Here is a 24,351-nt window from a genome sequence, read left to right as displayed (position 1 = left end):
GGTGACTTTGTTACTTGTGACGTTTGAGAAATTACATGCGACATGGTGTTTGCATTTTTGACTGTACAATTTATGAATAATAATGAAAGCAAGTACAGACACCTCAAGAATAACAATCAGCAGTTATGTTTCCAATGCATTTATTATCCCACCCTTTTACGTCAAGTTTACAGAGTTCCTTAATCACCTATCTCCAGACAGGTTGTGAGACCTGTGTTTTCTAATTTTTCCAGTTCATAATTAACAGATTTTAATTACTCGGTTTTCATTACATTATCGATCCAATCATACAAGTTGCGGACGTTGGCGTAAACACCGTATTTCCCTGGCCTCGCACACCCATCGCCCCACGATACCACCCCCTCAAGGAAGTACCAGTCAAAGTATTTGCACACCAACGGCCCTCCCGAATCCCCTGAGCAGGAGTCTTCACCGCCTTGAGCATAACCAGCGCAGATCATGGATTGGTCGATCTGAGACGGATAGGCCCGTTCACAAGTAGCTCGCGAAACAATTGGGACATCAACTTGCCTAAGTTCATTCGATTTAGGATTGGTATGTCCCCATCCTTAAAAAAAAAAAAAATAATAAGTAAACAAATAAAACAATAAAGATTAAAAAATGTACCATTCGAAAAGCAATTATTTAATTTAATTTAATTTAATTTATTTATTTAAGAAATTCCAATGTCAATGGCATTGGAAATGAATCATAGAATCTTTTGTACGTTTAAACAAATTCTTGTGCTTTTGCTCGCGGTTTGCATTGTTTGAATGCATTCTTGTGTCTGTGCTTGTATTTCAAAGTGTTTGTATCGATTTTTGTGTTTGTGCTTGTATTTCAAAGTGTTTGTATGGACTCTTGTGTTTTTGTGCTTGTATTTCTAAGTGTTTGTATGGACTCTCGTCTTTGTGCTTGTATTTCTAAGTGTTTGTATCGATTTTTGTGTTTGTCCTTGTATTTATAAGTGTTTGTATGGACTCTTGTGTTTGTGCTTGTATTTCTAAGTGTTTGTATGGACTCTTGTGTTTGTGCTTGTATTTCTAAGTGTTTGTATGGACCCTTGTGTCTGTGCTTGTATTTCTAAGTGTTTGTGTGAACTCTTGTGTTTGTGCTTGTATTTCTAAGTGTTTGTATGGACTCTTGTGTTTGTGCTTGTATTTCTAAGTGTTTGTATGGACTCTTGTGTCTGTGCTTGTATTTCTAAGTGTTTGTATGGACTCTTGTGTTTGTGCTTGTATTTCTAAGTGTTTGTATGGACTCTTGTGTCTGTGCTTGTATTTCTAAGTGTTTGTATGAACTCTTGTGTTTGTGCTTGTATTTCTAAGTGTTTGTATGGACTCTTGTGTTTGTGCTTGTATTTCTAAGTGTTTGTATGGACCCTTGTGTCTGTGCTTGTATTTCTAAGTGTTTGTGTGAACTCTTGTGTTTGTGCTTGTATTTCTAAGTGTTTGTATGGACTCTTGTGTTTGTGCTTGTATTTCTAAGTGTTTGTATGGACTCTTGTGTCTGTGCTTGTATTTCTAAGTGTTTGTATGGACTCTTGTGTTTGTGCTTGTATTTCTAAGTGTTTGTATGGACTCTTGTGTTTGTGCTTGTATTTCTAAGTGTTTGTATGGACCCTTGTGTTTGTCCTTGTATTTCTAAGTGTTTGTGTGAACTCTTGTGTTTGTGCTTGTATTTCTAAGTGTTTGTATGGACTCTTGTGTTTGTGCTTGTATTTCTAAGTGTTTGTATGGACTCTTGTGTTTGTACTTGTATTTCTAAGTGTTTGTATCGATTTTTGTGTTTGTCCTTGTATTTCTAAGTGTTTGTATGGACTCTTGTGTTTGTGCTTGTATTTCTAAGTGTTTGTATGGACTCTTGTGTTTGTGCTTGTATTTCTAAGTGTTTGTATCGATTTTTGTGTTTGTCCTTGTATTTCTAAGTGTTTGTATGGACTCTTGTGTTTGCAAATGATGACAACACGATGACCTAGATTGACTCGCGACTAACGCATTTTTGAGAACAGCATGGTAAATAAAAACAAAATAAAATATAAACCGTTAGCAAATTGCGTTCTTTCTTACGTTGGAGTTTCAGCCGCCTCCAGCATCGTCCATTTCCCGTTTGATTTGGGAGTTGAAATTGTTCAGAATTTCTTTCCGAGCCTCTGCGTTCTTCGTCAATGTTTTACTGTGAGTCTTTCCCTTGATTTTCAATCGCGTTTTAAAAATATATTTTAAACATCGTTTAACCGTTGTCTATCGAGGCACCGCCTAAACCGCAAATGAGCCGTAAATAAGAGATAACTTAAATTTTGTTGAAATAATCTGCCCTTCGTGTTTGGATGAACTCTTGTGCTTGTGCTTGTATTTCTTTGTGTTTGTATGGACTCTTTTGTTTGTGCTTGTATTTCTTTGTGTTTGTATAAACTCTTGTGTTTGTGCCGGTATTTCTAAGTGTTTGTATGGACTCTTGTGCTTGTGCTTCTTCGTGTTTGTATGGACTCTTGTGTATTTGAGCATGTATTCGCAGTGGCGTTTTTATTGCCTTTATCACTCATTCACATTTTTATCACTCATACCCGTCACCCAACACATCTTGCCAGTCTCCACTTCTCCGAACGATCCAGGCAAACAAGCAAGCTGAACTTGGTCATCGATTGTAGCAGGTCTTGGCAATTTTAACATGGCGATGTCGTGCGTATAGGAGTTCGGGTCGTATCTCGGATGCGGAATATATTTTGCCGGGTAAAATGACTGCTCACCAGGAAGTTCTTGGTTGAAATAATGGGCGCCAAGTCTGAAAAAGGAAAGTGTGTTGTTTAAGATTCTTCTGAACATACTGGGTCAGTTATTATAAGACAGTTAAGACGGTGTTCAACGAAACCACATTCTAAGCCATTTTCAATTTTGCCCACAATCATATCTAAACATTATCCACTACCGACGGTAACAAGAAGGCTTGCATCCCAGACTAGAAAACTATTTATCTTCTTAAAATAAAGCATCTCGTCCTTTTCAGACGTATGGGACGGCTTTGTACAATCTAATGATGATTGACGAATTAATTACCCCTTAACTTGCAGCCTATCTGAAGCAAGAATTATTTTCCAACGAAACTCTTATTTCAGCTGAGGTCATTATACATGTACTGGCTTCATTTCAATAAAGCATGCCCTCCTCAGGCTTTTACTTTTATTTCAACGGTAGTTAAAGGCCTCATTCGGACTTCAATATTGTTCTTTTCAAGGACAACGTGCAAAGATAAATAATAATAATAATAATAATAATAATAATAATAATAATAATAATAATAATAATAATAATAATAATAACTCTTTCGGAAAACATTTAAATTGGATAGAGCCCTAGTTTTAACTCGAAAGGTAAAGCTTTAACCCAAATAACAAGTAATTACAATATTAATATCATGGGTGACAAATTACTTATTAATTTTGGCGCAAAATTTCAGCGTTAATTTATAATTTCACATGTGAGATTACAAAATTGCTATGGCAACGTTTCCTATTTCTCAGTGCCAAGATGGCGTCCATGTTTAAAGCATGATACGGATGAAAGAAGTTACGGCATTAAAAGAGGCTGCAGAAAACCTAAATACGCGAAAGAGCACAATTAACTGGGTGAGGGTTTTGAGAAATGGTGTGATGAAAGTGGCCTTGAGAAAAACCCTGAGACGGTTCGTCCTGAGCAGTTGAATAAAGACTACTCGAGTGGTTTTTGCAATTGCCTGCGTGTGTAAACAATTCGGAACCGACCACGATTGTGAGCGTAATTTGTCACCCATGATATTAAAAGGTAATCAAATGGTATACTTGTGAAATTTTGTCAAAATTCCAAGAATTTCCTTCGCCTTTCACTCGTCACCAATACAGTATACCAATACCACCGCCTCAAATCGCTCACCACCGCTGGAGCCGTCGCTAGCAAGCAGGAGCGATGGGATACGCGGTTGCATTTGCAGGCTACGACATGACATCTGCCTGAGAAACAACGACACATCCAACAAAATACCGCTTTTTCCTAGACCATTCCATGCTACACACATGACCACTTGGAATCATATACATTGCGTGCGATGTTCGAGGAAATTATCATGAAGTGAGGTTCATATATGGGACAATTCTCGATACCTATTTTTTATGTCCTATCCACACTCTCTGAACTTATATATTAGCGTGGATATTACCTTGGACGATATTGGGGAACCTTCAAACATGAGGTGGCAGTATCAATAAAATCAGATACGGGATCTTTTCTAACAAGAATGGTATCGCCTGATTTTTGCGATCACGCAGTGTCTCCAAGCTTGCTAAGGCGTTGTGCAATACTGTGCAAGGTGTCTAGGCATTGTATAGTACTGTGGAGGTAGTATAGTACTAATAGTCATTTAAATTTTATTCTAGTGTTTTATAACATTTCTAATTGTAAGTAATCGTTTAGTTGTTTTATGCCTTAAGCTTTTATTTTATAGAGTGTGTGCACGACGGCCATGTTGGAGGACCAAAACAGTACAATGATCTTCCTTTGGGAAATATATTTTATTTTTATGCAAATATCTTCTATTGTTTTAGTCCTCCAACATGGCCGCCGTGACACACTCTATAGAGGGCCACTGGGTTATCAGTTTCCTTACTGTCATTTGCTACCCCTTTAAAATAAAGTCCATTATATTGTATTGTATTGTATTGTATTGTATTGTATTGTATTGTACTGCACATGATTTTTTTTTGTGTTACCTTATTTTCCTGTCATTGTTATTCCCGATATTCTCGATGCAGTGGGCTGCAGTGACCACCCAATTGGGGTCTATCAAAGTCCCTCCACACCACTGGCCATAGTTATTCCCAAATCTCTTCAAGATCATCGCTTGCCACGGCCATGCTCCTTGGGGTGCCTCGGTTCCACCGACAATTCTTTTCGAAGGGCTATTGCCACAAAACAGTTTTTGACCATTGCCATCGCCACGGCCTTTGGCTATTGACCACAGAAAATAAGAAACATAAAGAGGGTAAAGTAGGGTCGTTGGCTGCGATATGAATTTTGGCCAGGATCATTTTGCATGTCAATTAAAAGGCCTGGCCAAACGATTGCAAGATCATCCAACATTGTTGAATCCAGCTTTGCTGGACGATGTTGCAAAATATTCAACGAGGTGGCCAAACGAATGTAACGTGTTTGATGCAACACTTGGACGTAAGGGCTGGGCTGGGACCAAAACCATCCAGGATCTTTAGAAAACTAACCCGCGGCATATTGGTTTGACCAAAAATGAAATGGCGCAAGACCGATCGACCTCAGTGTCGAACCATCTTCTCGCTTTTCAAGGTCACTTACTCTCTTGCCCTTTCTCTTTTTATTTGAAGGGTGATCGCTTCAGTGTGTTTAATCTTTCGTCGTTGAGAGATTCAAAAGTTTGTTAGTTCGCCATACTGTGTTCGTTTGTTGCAAGTTTTTTCTTTTTTACAGAATTGTTATTTACAGAATCATAGAGAAACCATGACGCTTATACAGTATACACCTCTTCAACTAATGTAAAATTGCAAAGATTAATAGAACGACTGTTTTCTCACTTGCTTGAGTGGCGTTTGTACTTCAGCTTCAACTTGTGCTTATGTGACCTTATGTCTGGGTCAATTCCAAAAGCGATCATCCCCCCCCCCCCCCGGGCAAATCCCCGGGCATTTGACTTTTTTAAAAATGCCTGATCAAATTCCCCTCCATATGGGCCGATTTCTAGGTCAAATGCCCCACTGGTTGGGGCTGAAAAGTCATCGTGTTGGTTTTTTTTTTTGTATTCGCTAGCTCTGTTTATATAAAAATCAACGAAATTCATACATTAATAAATTTAAAACAATTTATTATTAAAGATAATGCATAACATCACATATGAAACTCAACTAACAGAGAGTTTAACGATATATGTACCGATACTCGCTTTTCTTTTATATTAAATGTGGTAAAGTTCTATATTAAATGTACATGAAGTTTGCAAATACGTGTGATAACAAGAACAATGATTAAAAACACTATGTTATGAAACCTAGACATGCCAACAAGTCGAGTTTCGAACGCCGAGCAAAGGGAGAACAAAGCTTGAGGGAACTTGGACATACCACTGAAAATGAGAAGCGAAGGGCAATATGTAACCCCGCCATGCCCAAAAAAATCTCAGATATATTTGTTGGAACGCTTCTCTATGGTAGTATTAAATGGCTTACTACATTAAAAACTGTTTGACGCAAAATATACGAGTAAATTCTGGCTGTGAATAAAGCATTCCGACAATTTATGCGACCGCTGACCAGCATTTTTTCGACGGGTCAAATGCCCGATGGGTCGGGTTTCTATTCGCGTCAAATGCCCCACTATGTGGAGCCGAACAGGGGTCAAATGCCCGGGGGTTGCCCGGGGGGGGGGGGATGATCGTGCTTGGAATTGACTGATACATTATATCCTAGTGAAACCCGGACTCAAGCTCCCTACTGCGAATTAATGTGGAAAAACAATTGCTCTGCACGTGCGTTTTACATTTTGGAACATTTCTTTGGATTCCGTCGTGGCTTCTGAAGTTACCTATTAATCAAGAAAACGGTGTCAGGCTTTTTCGATATTTTGATTCGCTCAAAGTCGGTACCCAAAATTAAGAGCGAGATTTAAGCACACAAAGTTTCGTAAGGTTATATCACTTCATAATCTCGTGAACCAATTATTCAGCAGCACTTCTTGGAATGAACTACAATAGAACAGAACTCGCGGTTAATTCAGTCACCTTCTCAAAGTCGCTAAAGTGCTCACGGACAAAATACACTTGAAACATCCAATAAACAAAACAAATTCAACACAGGAAAATTTTTAAACCTAGTCTCGTTAACAAATTAAGGTTTGATTGCGCTGATTCCTCCTTACGTTTTAAGCGGATTAACCCGGATTACTGCAAAATGTCCCTCGGGTTGGTGGGTTATTTTGGAGGTTATAACACCATTGCGATTTCTTCTTTTGTATATTATTTTTCATTTTCCTGAAAGAACGGTATTAAGGTAAGTTTTGAAGTATTGTCTCCTCGAAGTTCTAGATTTAACGCTTAACTTTATTTTGGCCGATTGAAATTATCTGTTAATTTTTGTCTCTCGATCATAGGATGTATCCTTAAAAGATATTTCAACACCACTACACGTGACCATATAAAATGAAAATGCACACCCAGTAATTTACATTGAAAAGCTTTCGTAGAATAGTAGAATACGAATTCAATTACATTGAATACGAATTTAATTATATTTCCCCTTGCAGTCGGCAGAATTTACCGCCGCATTTTTTCCAGTGATGTCATAAAAGACCTCTTCATGACTTGTTCAACGATGGGTTCATTGCATTTGTTCAGATCGCTCAGTTTAGCCGCCTCTTGTGCCATAATCTTCGGGAAAACCGAATGTTATTACTTTCTTCAACAAGAACTTAATCGGTCATCACCAATTACCACCTAAGCAGCCAAATATAATTCTAGCCCTTTTTTCAATTAAAATAAAGTAAGCTGTAAATTTACGAAGTAAAAGTGATTTACTTGATTCGTTTCTGATATCAAATTTGACGAAAATCTTTAATCTTTATATATCTAATATTTAATAAATTAGCGATCTAAGTGCTTAAAAATCAATTGGAAAAAAATCTATCGTCAGAAGCAGCTCGGGTCACAAAACATACGAAACACTGATACAGAAAACAGTACAAGAGGCTCAACTCACCTTCTGGTTTGGACAATTCCAAACCTACTAAAAATGAAGAAAAATGTCAGATTAATCAATATCAAGCATTTCATTGGACATGTCATAGCGTTTAGTTTTGACTAAAAACCAGAAGCACGGTATCGCTTTTTTCTGAAATTTATCTTCTCTTATTATTTTATCTCAAAGGTCACCATTTGGTGCGATCAAACTTGCACTTCGACGAAAAATTACTGAATATCAAATTTGACAAAAACCGTTCATTATAGACGGTTGCCAGAATTATCTCTATTTTTATAATTATTCAGGCCCGTAGCAAGGCTAAAATAACTAGGGGGGCCGAGCAAAATGGTTAAACAAAACTACTCTCCCCGTCACCCCAAAAAACAGACAGATTAGGGAGTTTAAGATACAACGAGACATAAAAAAGCAGTAGATTTAGTAAGCAAATCCATAACTTTGCACCTGCGTCACACTTTTTGGTACATTTCTTTGCCGTTTTTTTTTTTACGCGGACTACCACGTGAAATTTAATTTTACGTTTGAAGGGGGACGTATACAAACGAGGACAAATTTTTCTTTCTCTTTTTAAATTTGGAATCGGGCAGTGAGAATCCGACTGCAGGAAAATTTTGCTCTTGAGAGGACATATTTGTGTGGCTTTCGACAACCCGCGAATACTAAATTGTTATAAACTAAGGGCATTTATGTTGCCATCAATGAGCGGATGTCTTAAAAAACAAGTAGTTTATTTCAACAGCTTTCACGGTTTGATATTGGTTGATTTCGATCAATTTTGGTTCTTATTTCCGATTTACAAGGTAGGAGTGCCTTCGTTGCCGTTGTATATAAAAACAAACTGTTAGCGAAAGAAACGAACAGGTAGTAAACAAATTATTGAAGGTTGTGAAAAGGCACTTGCAGCATCAGAGTTCAAGACTGATTGATCAGCGCACATTAATCTGTTTTAATTATCCTTTTTTGGCACATTGTTTATTAACTTCCAAAAATTCTGGGGGGGGAGGGGCTCAAGCCCCCCCTGCCCCTCCCCTTGCTACGGGCCTGTTATTATTAATAGAGGATTTCATAGAACAAGCTATCTGATTGCTTCAAAATTGATGGGAAAATCTATATAAGACCATAAAATCATCACAAGCAATGAAATCAGGTGGTATGATGTTATGCTCAGAACATACGGCAAACTGGCTATGGGAAAAAATAAAAGGAACCTAACTCACTTTTTGTTGGGAATGGTGGTGGTTGTGGCAATTTTTGGATTTTTCCTGGACGTGGTTCTTGTGACAATTTTCCGCCTATTGCAAATGCACACAGTGCAAGAACCATCACCAACTTGAGAGCCATCTTTTATTCCGTAAACCTGGTGTGGAAGAAAAACAGGGGGTTACCATAATTGTTAAAATTAACTATTTTTGGTGGTAGATATGAACTTTTGGTCTTTTATGCGGGGTGGGGTGGGGGTGGGGGCTGGATGGCAAGCAACCAATGTTGACCCAGTATTCGCTGCTCATATACAAACTGTCATTCATGCCATTTTAGTATTGTCGCCTGAAATTTTCCTGCTTTCCTTAAATCACCAATCCGTTTCGCTCATGAATTGACTAACACAAAAGCCTCTGATATTTCCTTTAGCTTGTAAAATAAAGTTGAATTGTTTCTAGCGTTCCTTCAGTCGTAGAAACGTTACAGATACTTTAATTGCCTCACTAAAATGGTCAAACAAAAGGAATATTGGAACGACTTCTCATTTTTGGCATCAAGAAAAGAGTAAGAAATGACACGGGGAAACATTTTCCCTTCTTTAACACACAACTGTAATTAATGAGTCATGTATGATATTTACTGACTGAGGCCTTGTGTACCTTGAGTACCGGTGAAGGACGACGGGAGGACAAACGAAGTGGATTGATTTTGCTGTAGTCTATCTGGATGACAAAAGGAAGCCGTTCACAAACCCGAGGGGGAGGGGGACGAATGAATAATCGACGGAAAAAAGAACTTCAAATATATTATGGAACAGTAAATAAAACAAAAAAACCACATTATTATTTCACTGCAAGTACATAGAAAATAATAAACCAAACAATATTTTGTCTTCAATTTTACAGAAATGTTTGAGTGAAAAATGTTTCTCTTGCGCAAATTAAATCCATCCGTTGAACGTTTAAGATTCTTAGGACATGTTAGTAAGACTTCAATGAAAAGTACTCCCATTTTTTCAACCTCTGCCGGAAAACCTCAGATTCTAACCATATGTCTTGGTTAAAATTTTGTTTTGAACTATGTGTCTGAGTTAAGCTTTTAAAAATTAACTTTGTTTGTTGTATAGGTGTAGTAAGACTTTTTACATGATTTCGTCAGTTTGAATGAAAACGATGTTTGGGGAAACACCTAGAGGATTTACTACGTGAAATCTTCAACTTGAGAAAAGATAAATCATCGTCATTTTGATCGAAAGTTAGTCTTACCTTTGGTAAAGGTTACAACTAGTTTTCCACGAGAACAGCAAACGGACAATCTTGGCTTTGGCGATTCCAACACGTTTCCTCTGCAGTCTCTGCAAGAAGATGGTTCAAACCAAACATCGTCTCTATTTTATATTCTTTGGTATCCATGGGACCTCTTCGTAGATGAGAACGATTTTAATTGATGTAATTAAAAAGAAGAAGTTCTGCTCTGAACATTCAGACATTGTTTTTACTTTGAGAAAGTTTTCCTAGATACACCATCATGTTTCTTAACTAACTGATCAGTTGGGGAAAGTTTAGTTCTGCCAGACAAAGACGAGTGCCCACTCTCTCGCAAAACATAGTAAAAAACAGGCTCACCTGAGTCAACCATGCTCTTCTAAGATCGTGATAATCATTTCCCTTGATAACAGATATTCTATTTTTATTAGAGTAAAAGAAAGTTCTGCTCGGAAAACACATGTTTATCAGTCTTGTTACCGTAATTAAGCATATTTCATTGTGGAAGGTTGTTGTAGTAGGACAACTTTAGGGCAAATTTTTAAACAGTAGCAGCACCAAATTCTTTAAGGCTTGATGAAAATAAAACATGTTTTCGTGCTTTTAAATTGATCTCTCCATTTCCAGTGCGCATTTTTCTGCCAAACATCATGTACTCAAAGGCAGGCATAAGTCTACCATGCTCTTCTAAGATCGTGATAATCATTTCTCTTGATAACAGATATTCTATTTTTCTTAGAGAAAAAGAAAGTTCTGCTCGGAAAACACATGTTTATCAGTCTTGTTATCGTAATTGAGCATATTTCACTGTGGAAGGTTGTTGTAGTAGGACAAATTTAGGGCAAAGTGTTAGACAGTGGCAGCACCAAATTCTGTAAGGCTTGATCAAAATAAAACATGTTCTCTTGCTTTTAAATTTCCATTTCTAGCGCGCATTTCCCTGTCAAACATATTCAAAGGCAGGCATAAGTCTTCCATGTTCTTCTTAGATGGTGATAATCATTTCCCTTGATAACAGATATTCTATTTTTATTAGAGAAAAAGAAAGTTCTGCTCGGAAAACACATGCTTATCAGTCTTGTTACCGTAATTAAGCATATTTTATTGTGGAAGGTTGTTGTAGTAGGACAATTTTTGGACAATTTTTAGACAGTAGCAGCAACAAATTCCGCAAGGCTTGATCAAAATATTTCACAAATCGACGGCAGTTTTCTATGGTCTATACTCTTACAGACCATAAAAGGACGTCAAAAAATGTTCAAAACTCAAGTGGAACCACCAGCCGCAGGCGGGTTTCACTGCCAAGTTTTGGACATTTTATGGCGTCATTTTATGGTCAATAAGAGTATAGACCATAGAAAACTGCCGTCGATTTGTTTTTTACAATAACATGGAAAAAGTACGAGCGGAATTGGCTATTTTTTTTCATTGAGAAAGCGCGCGCGTTACATCTGACGTCATTTTTATTGTCTGTACTCTTATAGACAATAGCTAAGAGCCAATCAGCGCGCGGGAGTTCGGACAGTTATTGTAAAAAACATGTTCTCGTGCTTTTAAATTTGCATTTCCAGCGCGCATTTTCCTGTCAAACATATTCAAAGGCAGGCATAAGTCTACCATGTTCTTCTAAGATCGTGATAATCATTTCCCTTGATAACAGATATTCTATTTTTATTAGAGAAAAAGAAAGTTCTGCTCGGAAAATACATGCTTATCAGTCTTGTTACCGTAATTAAGCATATTTCATTATGGGAGGTTCTTGTTGTAGGACAAATTTAGGCCAAATATTTAGACAGTACCAGCACCAAATTCTGCAAGGCTTGATCAAAATATATCATGTTCTCGTGCTTTTAAATTGATCTCTCCATTTCCAGCGCGCATTTTCCTGCCAAACATAGACAAAATTAAAGCAGGCATAAGTCTACCATGTTCTTCTAAGATCGAGATAATCATTCTCCAGTGATAACAGATATTTCATTTTTATAAGAGTGAGAAAAAAGTTCTGCTCGGAAAAGACTAGGATATTCTTGTTACGGTAAGCAATCGTATCTCATTGTAGAAGGTTGTTATGGTAGAACAAATTTAGGGCAAAGTTTTAGACAGTTACAGCACCTAATTCTACAAGGCTCGTGTTTTTTCTCAATGAAGTATTGTACATTTAACAATAAATGCACGTCTGTAAATTTGATTTGAACTAAAACCCATTTAGCTCTCGACAAATGGTTACTTTCCTTTCTTCTGAAGACTTAACTACTGAAAACTTTCAATCATGAATGCATTCGTGAATGGTTATCATTGTGTTCGTTGAACATTCATTAGCGAGTCAATACTTTAAAGGGACTATGTCACCCCAGACGCATGCGCGCGTTGATGAGAAGCACTTTGTAATCGTTGGCCCAACTTTTTCAAATACCGTCGGAGAGTTCAGAAAGCTGCTTTCATCTGTTTGAATCGCGTTCATCTTCAGAACATTAGCTGAATGTTTTATTTACAAACATTCTTTAGTAATTAGGGAAGCTTTTTGTTGCTATATTTTTGAAAGCTTTTGCAATGGCAGAAAAGCAAAAATCCCGCGACGAGTTCTATGCAAATTTGTCTCAACCGGACCCTACTGCGCATGTGCCCCAACTGACATACTCCATTTTAAGGCAGAATCGTTGTTGATAATGTGGCTATGTACTCGACTTTGAGTGAAACTCATGGTGGAACGTCAACTTGAATTTCTATCCATACATCATCATAACATATTCATGAAAGAGTTAGTCTATTCATGTAGAGTTGCTATTGATAATTTTAATGTACAGGTACTTTGTGAGCAGAACTTTCTTTTACTCTGATGAAACTAAAAAAATTTGTCATGACAGAAAGTGATTGTATTGATGTTGTAATGAAGGATTCAGAGAATAGAGTGCCCTCGAGAATTTGCCTGCCTCAAAGAATCTTTGTGCAGCCCATTCGGAAGAAATTAATTGAAATTCAAGCTAGTGAGATCTCTCATTTGCATTTCTCGTGGTAAGCTGCACAATCTATCCTCCGTTAAATGAATAATTAACTGTTCTAACGTATGCAGACACGTTTGCTTGTGTTGGTTTTTTAAGGAGAACGTTCTGTAATTCGCTCTTCTGTAGGCTTACTTTTGGTCACAAAGGGACAAATACACAATGAATAAGATGGGTATATGTTATTTAATTTCACCTTGCAAGCGGCATAAGATGCTGATGCCATTTGTGCATCAATTTGCACAAATGCATTGGCATAGCATTTTATGAGTAAATTTAAGTGGCATTTTGGGTAGCGAGTTGTATGGTTGTGATTGTCGTGAAAATTGCATGTCTAAACTTGATATATGTGAGGCTTATTTGATAAAGTAAGGTAAAAATCAGTCGTGGGATTTAAACATGGGCGTTTTTTTTTTTTGTAAACAAGAATGAACTTGTAAAACTTTGCTAATATCGCAAACATTTTTACTTCGAGAAAAAATTCAGGCAACAAGAATGTGTTTGTGTTTTTCGAGCAGAACTTTCTCGCAATCTAATGAAAACAAGATATCTATCAAGAAAAATGATGATACTGACCTTAGAAGAGCATATTAGTGGTGCAATTTCAACATCATGGGTTTGTTTTTTAAAAAACGAAGATGTTGAAATATTCTAATATCTCAAATATTTTTACTTCGAGAAAAAATTCAGGACGGTATAAACAGGAATGTGTTTGTATTTTTCGCGCAGAACTTTCTCGCTCTCTAATTAAAGCAAGATATCTATCATCTAGAAAAATGATGATATCGACCTATGAGGAGCATATTAGACTGACGGGTGCCTGATTTTGACAATATTTGACGGGAGAGTGTGCATTAGCAATAAACCTGCAGAGACTGATCTTCCCCTTCGAGCATGGTGTATCTCGGTGGACGATCACCAACTTCTAAGTGAACAGAAGTAAACTTTTCCCAATTAAGGAAGGTAGGTTTCAACTGGCGTATTACTTTTAGGGGCACACAATAGCACGGCACGGTAAACGATGAAGATCAGAAAACGGGAGATTCAACAGCGCTTATCGATCGTCTCGATCAGTTCCTAGAATTTTCCAAAATTTGACTTGAGTTATTCTCAGAGAATGAAAATATAGAATCTTGCCGGCTTTTTTGCTTCCTATCCGTTCCTTCTGCAACCTCTGACAAGAGATAGTTCAAATCAAACGCTCTTCTTTCTGTTTCTCTGGCATCCAAAGTTTTATTTTCTGTGATAGAAATTTCCATTGAGGTCGACACGAGTCTATCAACCGTCACGTTAGTTGTCATACAACTAACTCACCACAGAAAATGCTAGTTAAATTACCTCCGAAATTTGTGGAAGCCAATGCCCAAATAGCAGAAACATACGGCAAGACTCTCCTATCTGAGAGGCCTTTACTACCCAAAGCTTTATTTGAAGAATCTGATCAATTGGATGCCTGTACGGCAAAAAATAATCAGCACTACAAGAAGCGGGGTTTTTTATGCTACACGAAAGATAAAACTAAAGAACCAATACAAACGCAATTCAGCTTGTGGGGAGGCTGATTGTGTTTGCCGTAGGTTTTCGATTGCTCATTTTTTTCAGTAAAGCTTTGGATAGCGTGAGCCTTTCAGATGAGACTGTCTTGCTGTACACGTCTGTCATTTGTACGTCGGCAAAAATTATACATTGGCACAGAATTTTCTGACTAAATATGATTAGCGTTTTGTATTGCGAGTTACATGGCCATGGCTGTCACACGACTTGCAGATTGAAACTTGTTGGCCCTGAGGCTTATTTGTTGAAGTAAGGAAATAATTTGTCAAGGGATCTCAAAGTCATGGGCATTTCCTCGTAAGAAGTAAATTTCTAAAATATGCTCCTGTTAAGTTTCAAGCGTTCTTAATATTTGCATATTTGCAAGGTGCTTCATTTATGACGCCAAAATCAAAGAAGCCGGTCATTTTCTTTCTCGCCAAAAATCACGACTCAAATGTAACTATACTGCAGATTAACAAATTGGGGTCAGCTTTAAAGTAAAAGAAAGTTCCGCTAGAAAAACACGCACGCATTGCTATTACCATAAGCAAGCTTTGAAGTATACATATTATACTGATCTTCCTTAGTTTATTCATGAGATGTATAGGAAGAGTGGCTTTTTCAAATGAATGATCTCTGCACCCAGACGCCCCCTTTCTACGGTCCATACCCAAAGATAATTTAAGGCATTTACATGACAGGACGCAGGCGGGCTCGACTGTAAGTTCCGCAAAGGAATGCTAGTAGAATCTACTAGCATTCCTAACATTCCTCAAATTAAGACTCACCCAGTTTCTTTTCTTTTGGGACTTGCAAGGTGTCGTAATCTGTTTTTATGTCATAGAGGATGTAATTAAGTCGAAAAAAAACCAGGCAGGGTATAGGAATATGATCTGGACTACATGTCACATCAAGAAGTGCCAAGAAATAAAAACGTGATGCTACTCGAAATGGCGGATGTGGCCGAATAAAATAGCTCGCAAAGGCGGGCCATTTACTGGCGCAGAGATACTCATAAAGAAAGGTTAAGGCAGAAGAGAGGAAGGAAAAAGAGAAGACGTGAGAGGGAAAGAGAGGCAAGAAATGCTGTAACGGGATCCTGCAAATGATTTGACAGTGTAAATATACGGTTTCGATTACGAACCAATCACGCGCATAACAGGACACAGGCGTTCTCTACTGTGAGTAACGTGGTGCAGAATTTACTAGCATTCCTAGATTATTCTGTTTTTAGACCACAAAATTGTATGCCGAAAGAAAATGATCTAAATTTAATCATCGAGCAAATGATACGTTTTCTGAAATGAAGTGCAACATTTTCCCGGGGTATATTCAAGAGGGCAGACATAAATCAAGCGCGCTATTAAATCACCTTGAGACACGGTTAGAAGAAACATAAAAAAAGACATCGTGAGCTTGGGAGTGAAATCCTAAAAAAAGTGATCGCACAAGTGTTATTGTCAACACAGTACAATGACAAATGCATTAATTATGGTGAATCTTGAAGAATATGCATATTCATGGCACTACCATAGTAAACAGTTGCTCTCTATTAGTTTAAATTTACTTTAAAGTATTATCATATTTGAAAGAAAAAAGTTGAGCCGGGTAAGGGAGTCTTACGTGGACAAAATTATCAGATCCCATGGCATTTGGCGAGCGGTCCTGTTAATGTTGTGACTAGTTGTCTCTCTTCACTTATAATCTGCGATACCAGATACACTAATTGTCTCGCGATTTTTCGAAGAGGCTAAAAGAACCCAAAAATTGAGTACGATATTTGCACCGGAAAAAAAGTTAACTTTTAGACGAAAGCAAAATGCACACGCACTTTCCCATAGAAGAAACACCAGATTGGCCCCGCAGAACAAGCGTTATTTTTCGTGTGTGTTTCGCGGGCGATCGCAAAACGCGAGGAAAACGCGCATTACAAGTCACGCGCGACAGGAGTTGTGAGAAGAAAAGAATAGACATGTACATGTTATTGTATATGCATACCTCTGTCTTGTTCCATCATATTAACGATGCTACAGTAAACTGTACAAGGAGAAACAACCTTCAGTCTTGTGGAAATAAATTACTTCATTTTATTTTAGAGCGTGTATGTAAGGGGGGGAAGGGGGGGGGGGAGGGTATCCACCATTCTGATCGATATCAATTGACCGATACCTGGCTACACTGGTGACTGCATTGTCACATCATACCATTTAAAATTAAAGGCTGTGTTTCTGTATAAGCGTTTTTTTACGTTACATCAGACCGTATCAGGTGTGTCACCCGCCGTTCTGATGGATAAAAAATTAAAGGCTGAGTTGCTGTATTAGCGTTTTTTACGTTACATCAGACCGTATCAGGTGGGACACCCGCCGTTCTGATGGATAAAAAATTAAAGGCTGAGTTGCTGTATTAGCGTTTTTTACGTTACATCAGACCGTATCAGGTGCGTCACCCGCCGTTCTGATGGATAAAAAATTAAAGGCTGAATTGCTGTGTTAGCGTTTTTTACGTTACATCAGACCGTATCAGGTGGGACACCCACCGTTCTGATGGATAAAAAATTGAAGGCTGAGTTGCTGTATTAGCGTTTTTTACGTTACATCAGACCGTATCAGGTGGGACACCCGCCGTTCTGATGGATAAAAAATTAAAGGCTGAGTTGGTGTATTAGCGTTATTTGTTTTGTTACACGAGACCATGACACCGATATCATTTTTTTATTTTGCATTTAATTATTTTTACGAGTTTGCTTCATAGTCACTTCCTTCATTACTTCACCAGCTATATAGTTGCGTGTTTTTTATTGCTTTTTTGTAAAATACTGACCTCACTGATAAAAGTGTTCTATATAGTCCCCTCATTATGGTTTTGTCTGGTCTGAAAATACATCTACAATTTGGACATTTCGAGCACAAAGTGAATTTGTCGTGCCCCCTGTTCTGAAAGTCAGTATGGATTGTTCCATTTCAGGAGTATAAATTTTAAGGGCCGCTCTGCTACCGGCTATGAATGTTATAGCGCCTACCCCCGGAACAATAATCCGGATGATGCACAATGCAAGATCATGTTGGTCGCGCGAGTTTATGTTAAGCGTGAATATTCAAAATTGTGGTTGTCTAGGCAAATGCTCTTCTGTGATAACTTATGTCTTCTTGACTAAGCGAGACTTACCTTGGTTCTGTCCCTTGTATTTCCTTTGTTCCAATGCCTACCATTTCGCGTAATTAACACGCGCCAATTCCAAAGCAGAAGAATACGTCTCTCAGGTTTTGTCTTCGCATCTGTCCGGTTTCGCTTTCATTAGCAGCTCTTAGCAATCGCTTCCTTTTATATCTTGCTTTGAGCATCTTCCTTTTTTTTTCTCTAATGAACTTCCACGTGACTTTCGTGGCATGATCGATCACAATTTCGGAAGGGCGCGCTTCTTTCTCGTTCCCGCTAAACAGTGCCGTAATATAATTACGCGATCGCATTTCAAGATGCTTGTATATGTGCCCGCGTTTCCACACAGTGATAGTTATTATCCAAATTTGAAAAGCCAGCGGCTTATCGCAAAACAATAGAAACATTAGCTGGGAATGTTGTGTTCCGGAAGTGAATGTACAAATGGTAGATCTAAAGGCCCGGTCAAAAAGGATGGCGATTAGTTTCCGAGCTTTGTGCACAGGACGCATCGTACGAAATTCAGGCTAATATTTTTTTCATCATACAATTGCAGCGAAATTCGCGCAAATCGATCTTGTTGATTCATTACAAAACAAAGTACGTGGCCAAGCAAAGCGTCATACAATCTTGGTATTTTGCCGACGCGTCCCTTTTATATAATTAAAGGTATACATATATTTTTTGATCGGCATGATCAACAATTGCTTGGTACCTCTCATTAGACGGTACGTACATAAGCACTGGCAGGCCACAGACTTATTTAATTCGAATTTATCCTCGCCATCTTCTTATATGAGGAGTAATGCGGTAATTTTGTATCGAGTTACGATATTCAAAAACACTGTCCAGATCGCAAAGAAAGAAGTGAGAATAACATGAGCCGCTCATTCTCTGTCATATTGAATGAGATTACAGACGCCTCAAGGAACCACAAAGATTAAATCTCTGCGTGACGTCGTACTTACAGTAGACTTCCACTGCGTCCTCTCATGCTTCAAAGTTTAATATAATCTTCTGATTCATAGAATTTTGTTATTTGATCAGTTTAACTTCCTAAGAAAAAGGCATTGTATTTTCATTCAGCCGTACAAAAATAAGTGCTTCAACTGTCAAAACAATTTGTCTTAAATTTAAATTTCTCTTTCTCTTGCTTAAGGTAACGAACATTCGTGAGTACTTACTTTTAGTGTAATGAAAATATAATATTTGTTATCAAGGAGAATGATTACCTCGACTGACTGAGAAGAAAACGGGAGACTTATGCCTCTTTTTGACTATGTTTGGCAGGAAAGTGCGCGCTGAAAATGAACCCGCACAGATCAATTTAAAAGCACCAGAGCATGTTTTCTCTTGATCAAGCCTTACAGAATGTGTAGTTTTTGTTAAGTTTGTCCTACTACAACAACCTTGCCGATGAAAAATATGCTTGCTTACAGTAAAAAGGATATTCGTAAATTTTCCGAAGAGAACATTCTTTTACTCTAATTTACAATAATATATCTGTTATCATGGAGAATAATTACGTATATCGATCTCAGAAGAACATGATAGACTTATGCCTGCTAATTCGACTATGTTTCTCAGGAAAGTGCGCGCTAAAGAAATGTAAGAAACATGGTGTATTTGTCGAAACTTTCTTATGAAAAAAGCAGTGTCCTTTTACTTTTAGAGTAAGAAACGCAACATAACCATTTGTCTAGAGCTAAATGGGTTTATGTGCAAATCAAATCCATCGGCGTGCATTTGTTTTTAAAGTGTACAATTGTTCATTGGTTACTATGAGAAAAAGTACGAGAACATGTTTTATTTTGATCAAGCCTTACAAAATTTGGTGCTGTAAGGCCCGGTTCATACGTCGAACTTTACATGAGCCGAACCTAATACCTATTAAGGTCGACCCAAATAATTAAGTTCGACAGTTGATTCAGACGTCGAACCTACGTGAAGTCGAACTTAATTAAAGCTAAAGTGAGAAAGTAGATTTTCGTGGTCAGCGGCTGTTGTTTTTACTCAACAAGATTCAAAATGGCGGGAAAGATGAATTCTGACATGGAAGGGCTTGTTTGCTAAAATAATAAAGACAGGCTTAACACGGCTCCTACTGGTCGAGATAGGAAGAATATGACCTTCAAAGCTAATTTGCTCTTACGAGTACGTCTTTCAAAGATCTCCCTTTTCTGCACGAAAGTAAGGAAGGGTCTTTGTAGATCTCCCTAGGCAGAGGCTGATTTTCTATCAAGTGTCATTTACCAGGAGCCATAATCAGGGATGGAGACCGTAACGATATGCCATTTTGACTTTTGGACTTGTCCCCATGTGTTGTACCAAATAATCTATTTTTAGAAAAAAAAATGTGCCATACGCGCGTGCGCGCACGTGTATAAACGGCCAGGATCGCGCGTGGAGAAATTGAAATTTTTTTTATACTCGTTCAAAAAAATGGCGTCCAAATTTTAAAATTCTACCAGGGAATATCTCCTCAGTGCCCACATTTAAGGAATCAGACTCTCACAAAGAAAAGATAACAATTGAAAGAAGACGGGGGAAGTTGGGATAAGCGGCCTATTGATCACATGACTCTCACAGTAAAGTCAAAAATGCGCCTAAACGGTGGCGCTGCGTGCGTCGCTACTGTTGAATGAATGAAAAAAAGCTTACACTCTACGGGCATGTACTCAGACACGTAAGGACTTTTTTATCTTTAGTGATTTTTTTCTCAGCTGCTTTCCGTGTCACATATAAGGTAGTATCCCCACGCAAATTTTCGTGTATTCACGCGGGTTTATGACATGAAGGGGGGGGGGGGGGGGGGGGCATTTTTTTCTAAAAATATATTTTTTGGTACAACACATGGGGACGCGTGGACCCCACGCTTACGGTCTCCATCCCTGATTATGGCCCCTGTATTTACTCACATGAATTGTTTTAGGTTAGGCACAGAAGGGCGATATTCCATAACAAACTTCAAAATGTTTTTGCGGGTTTTTAGTTTGTTTTGTAGTGCCTACATTCTTTCGCGGAGGTTGGCTTCCGAAAGAGTTTTATCTATAAGGTTATCGAGGTGACCTCTGTTGCGTAATTTCTGTTTGAATAGAGTAATGTTTTCTTCAAATGTTGTTTTTGAAGATTTTGTTCTGGAAAGTCTTGCGGCTTCGCCTTTGATATAGCCTGTATTGGAAAGTTTCTGTCGGTTTGAAGTGCGTGTGCACATCAAGAATAGATTTTTTTTTAAATCTTTCGCATCTTAGACAAGTATATTCAGTTGTTTCGAAACAAGAAGAACAAGCACATTCTTCTTTTCCCGCCATCTTTTTCAGAACAAGATGCCTGCTATACTGGCATTACGCGTGATGCTGGGGCTGATTCATTAATTCCAACTGTATGCTTCACGGATTGATAAAACTATCCTTGCTAATGGAATAGTTTGAGTCACGACGATCGCGTTACGTTGTTTACCTTGTGTTACGCTACTCAGAATTGCGGGAATTCCATTGCGATAACGTAAGCTTCTCAATGACCTCTTTTCAGTCTCGCGTCGTGGTCTAAGACTGTCAAACAAAGCACGATTCCTTCGCAAGGAATTTACCAATTTCCACCGTTTTAATTGTCGGGTGCTTCTTAGAAGTTATTCTTTCGATTTGCCGCTTCAAAATGGTGAAATTTCCGTTTGAAAACGGCACACTTGAGTCCAGAACATGTTAACAATATGGTGCCAAATTTAATCTGTTTTTAATAAATAGATCAAATGATGCGTTGACGTCACACAGGTAGGGGTGAGTGGGTCCCCTCCCTCGCGATGTAAGCGACAAGAATGGATTTTGATTGGCCTGCTTCTGTTGAAGACAATCAGAACAATACACCCCGAGTAGGAGAGGGGTGAGTTTAATGAATAAATTAATGTACCGATTTGTAGCTACGAGGAAGAAAAAAAAACAAGATGCCTGCTATACTGGCATTACGCGAGATGCTGGGGGTGATTCATTTATCCAACTGTATGCTTCGCCGATTGATAAAACTATCCTTGCTAATGGAATAGTTTGAGTCACGACGATCGCGTTACGTTGTTTTCCGTGTGTTACGCGACTCAGACTATCAGCGGAAATTTGTCAAATTCCATTACGATAACGTAAGCTTCTCAATGACCTCTTTTCAGTCTCGCGTCGTGGTCTAAGACTGTCAAACAAAGCACGATTCCTTCACTAAGAACTCACCAATTTCCACCGTTTTACGTGTCGGGTGCTTCTTAGAAGTTATTCTTTCGATTTGCCGCTTCAAAATGGTGAAATTTCCCTTTGAAAACGGCACACTTGAGTCCAGAACATGTTAAAACAATATGGCGCGACTTAATCCGTCTTTAATAAATATATCAAATGATGCATTGACGTCACACAGGTAGGGGTGAGTGGGTCCCCTCCCTCGCAATATAAGCGACAAGAATGGATTTTGATTGGCCTGCTTTTGTTGAAGACAATCAAAACAATACATCCCGAGTAGGAGAGGGGAGAGTTTAATGAATAAATTAATGTACCGATTTGTGTATACGACGAAGAAAAAAAAAACAAGATGCCTGCTATACTGGCATTACGCGTGATGCCCGGACTGATTCATTTATTCCAACTGTATGCTTCGCCGATTGATAAAACTATCCTTGCTAATGGAATAGTTTGAGTCACGACGATCGCGTTACGTTGTTCCCCTTGTGTTACGTTACTCAGGTTTTCAAAGGAAATTGCGGGAATTCCATTGCGATAACGTAAGCTTCTCAATGACCTCTTCTCTGTCTGCAGTCGTGGACTAAGACTGTCAAAGAAAGCACGATTCCTTCGCCAGGAACTCTCCAATTTCCACCGTTTTAGATGTCGAGTGCTTCTTAGAAGTTATTCTTTCGATTTACTGCTTCAAAATGGTGTAATTTCCGTTTGAAAACGGCACACTTGAGTCCAGAACATGTTAACAATATGGCTCCACAATTTAATGCAGTTTTAATGAAGAAATCAAATGATGCGTTGACGTCACACAGGTAAGGGTGAGTGGGTCCCCTCCCTAGCGATAAGAATGGATTTTGATTGGCCTGCCTTTGTTAAAGACAATCAGAACAATACATCCCGAGTAGGAGAGGGGTGAGTTTAATGAATAAATTAATGTACCGATTTGTAGCTACGAGGAAGAAAAAAAAACAAGATGCCTGCTATACTGGCATTACGCGAGATGCTGGGGCTGATTCATTTATTCCAACTGTATGCTTCGCCGATTGATAAAACTATCCTTGCTAATGGAATAGTTTGAGTCATGACGATCGCGTTACGTTGTTTTCCGTGTGTTACGCGACTCAGACTATCAGCGGAAATTTGTCAAATGCCATTACGATAACGTAAGCTTCTCAATGACCTCTTTTCAGTCTCGCGTCGTGGTCTAAGACTGTCAAACAAAGCACGATTCCTTCACTAAGAACTCACCAATTTCCACCGTTTTACGTGTCGGGTGCTTCTTAGAAGTTATTCTTTCGATTTACCGCTTCAAAATGGTGAAATTTCCCTTTGAAAACGGCACACTTGAGTCCAGAACATGTTAAAACAATATGGCGCGACTTAATCCGTCTTTAATAAATATATCAAATGATGCATTGACGTCACACAGGTAGGGGTGAGTGGGTCCCCTCCCTCGCGATGTAAGCGACAAGAATGGATTTTGATTGGCCTGCTTCTGTTGAAGACAATCAGAACAATACACCCCGAGTAGAAGAGGGGTGAGTTTAATGAATAAATTAATGTACCGATTTAAAGCTACGAGGAAGAAAAAAAAAAAAAAGAAAAAAAAGAAATCGACCCGTTTTTAGACACGGTATGCCCCTTCAGGGCATCCCGCGTAAAAAAAAAAAAAAGAAATCGACCCGTTTTTAGACACGGTATGCCCCCTCAGGGCATCCCGCGTAAAAAAGAAATCGACCCGTTTTTAGACACGGTATGCCCCTTCAGGGCATCCCGCGTAAAAAGAAATCGACCCGTTTTTAGACACGGTATGCCCCCTCAGGGCATCCCGCGTAATGAAGTCCTTTGCGCACATGCCAAGTCGATGGAATGCACAGGCCTCTGGGATAGATATTATTGATATAATTTATACGTAACGTATGCATTTGGTTCGGCAGATGAAAAGTTCGACGTCTGAATCAAAGTCGAACTTTTGCCGTTCTATACGACTAGTGCAGTCGAATAGAACGGCGGGTCGACCCAAATACAAATCTGTCGATCCTAACTGATTCATACGTCGATCTTTACATGCGCCGAACCAAATGATTAGGTTCGGCTCATGTAAAGTTCGACGTATGAACCGGGCCTTACAGAAGTTGGTGCTGTAACTGTCTTAAAATTTGCCCTAGATTCCTCCTACTACAACAACTTTCCATAAAAAAAAATATACTTGCTTACGGTAGCAAGAATATTGG

The 24,351-nt window shown here is 38.5% G+C and overlaps 2 protein-coding genes, 2 long non-coding RNA genes and 1 pseudogene across 6 annotated transcripts in view; 2 read left to right on the top strand and 3 right to left on the bottom strand.

Moving 5' to 3' along the window:
* LOC146452367 (uncharacterized) overlaps positions 1 to 24,351 on the bottom strand; it is a 176,731-nt pseudogene that overhangs the window by 49,289 nt on the left and 103,091 nt on the right. The window lies entirely within an intron of this gene.
* LOC146452369 (uncharacterized) overlaps positions 1 to 24,351 on the bottom strand; it is a 160,228-nt gene that overhangs the window by 49,289 nt on the left and 86,588 nt on the right. The window lies entirely within an intron of this gene.
* On the bottom strand, positions 124 to 10,366 carry LOC146452378 (trypsin-2-like). The gene is made up of 6 exons (XM_085097997.1): positions 10,213 to 10,366; positions 8,965 to 9,104; positions 7,748 to 7,771; positions 4,742 to 4,979; positions 2,567 to 2,784; positions 124 to 568 (listed from the first exon to the last, which is right to left on the bottom strand). Exons 2-6 carry the CDS (start codon positions 9,086 to 9,088, stop codon positions 255 to 257), a joined length of 918 nt encoding a protein of 305 aa, XP_084954123.1. The 5' UTR covers positions 9,089 to 9,104; positions 10,213 to 10,366; the 3' UTR covers positions 124 to 254.
* Positions 579 to 2,541, top strand: LOC146452380 (uncharacterized). Its single transcript, XR_014859781.1, has 2 exons — positions 579 to 2,391; positions 2,505 to 2,541. It is a non-coding gene; the product is annotated as an uncharacterized LOC146452380 (long non-coding RNA).
* Positions 4,986 to 6,812, top strand: LOC146452379 (uncharacterized). Its single transcript, XR_014859777.1, has 2 exons — positions 4,986 to 5,634; positions 6,464 to 6,812. It is a non-coding gene; the product is annotated as an uncharacterized LOC146452379 (long non-coding RNA).

This window comes from Pavona decussata, unplaced genomic scaffold, assembly GCF_977016875.1.
Source record: "Pavona decussata unplaced genomic scaffold, jaPavDecu1.1 SCAFFOLD_371, whole genome shotgun sequence".
NCBI lineage: Eukaryota > Metazoa > Cnidaria > Anthozoa > Scleractinia > Agariciidae > Pavona > Pavona decussata.
The sequence above is the reverse complement of the archived record's forward strand: the minus strand, read 5'-3'. Positions and strand labels throughout refer to the sequence as shown.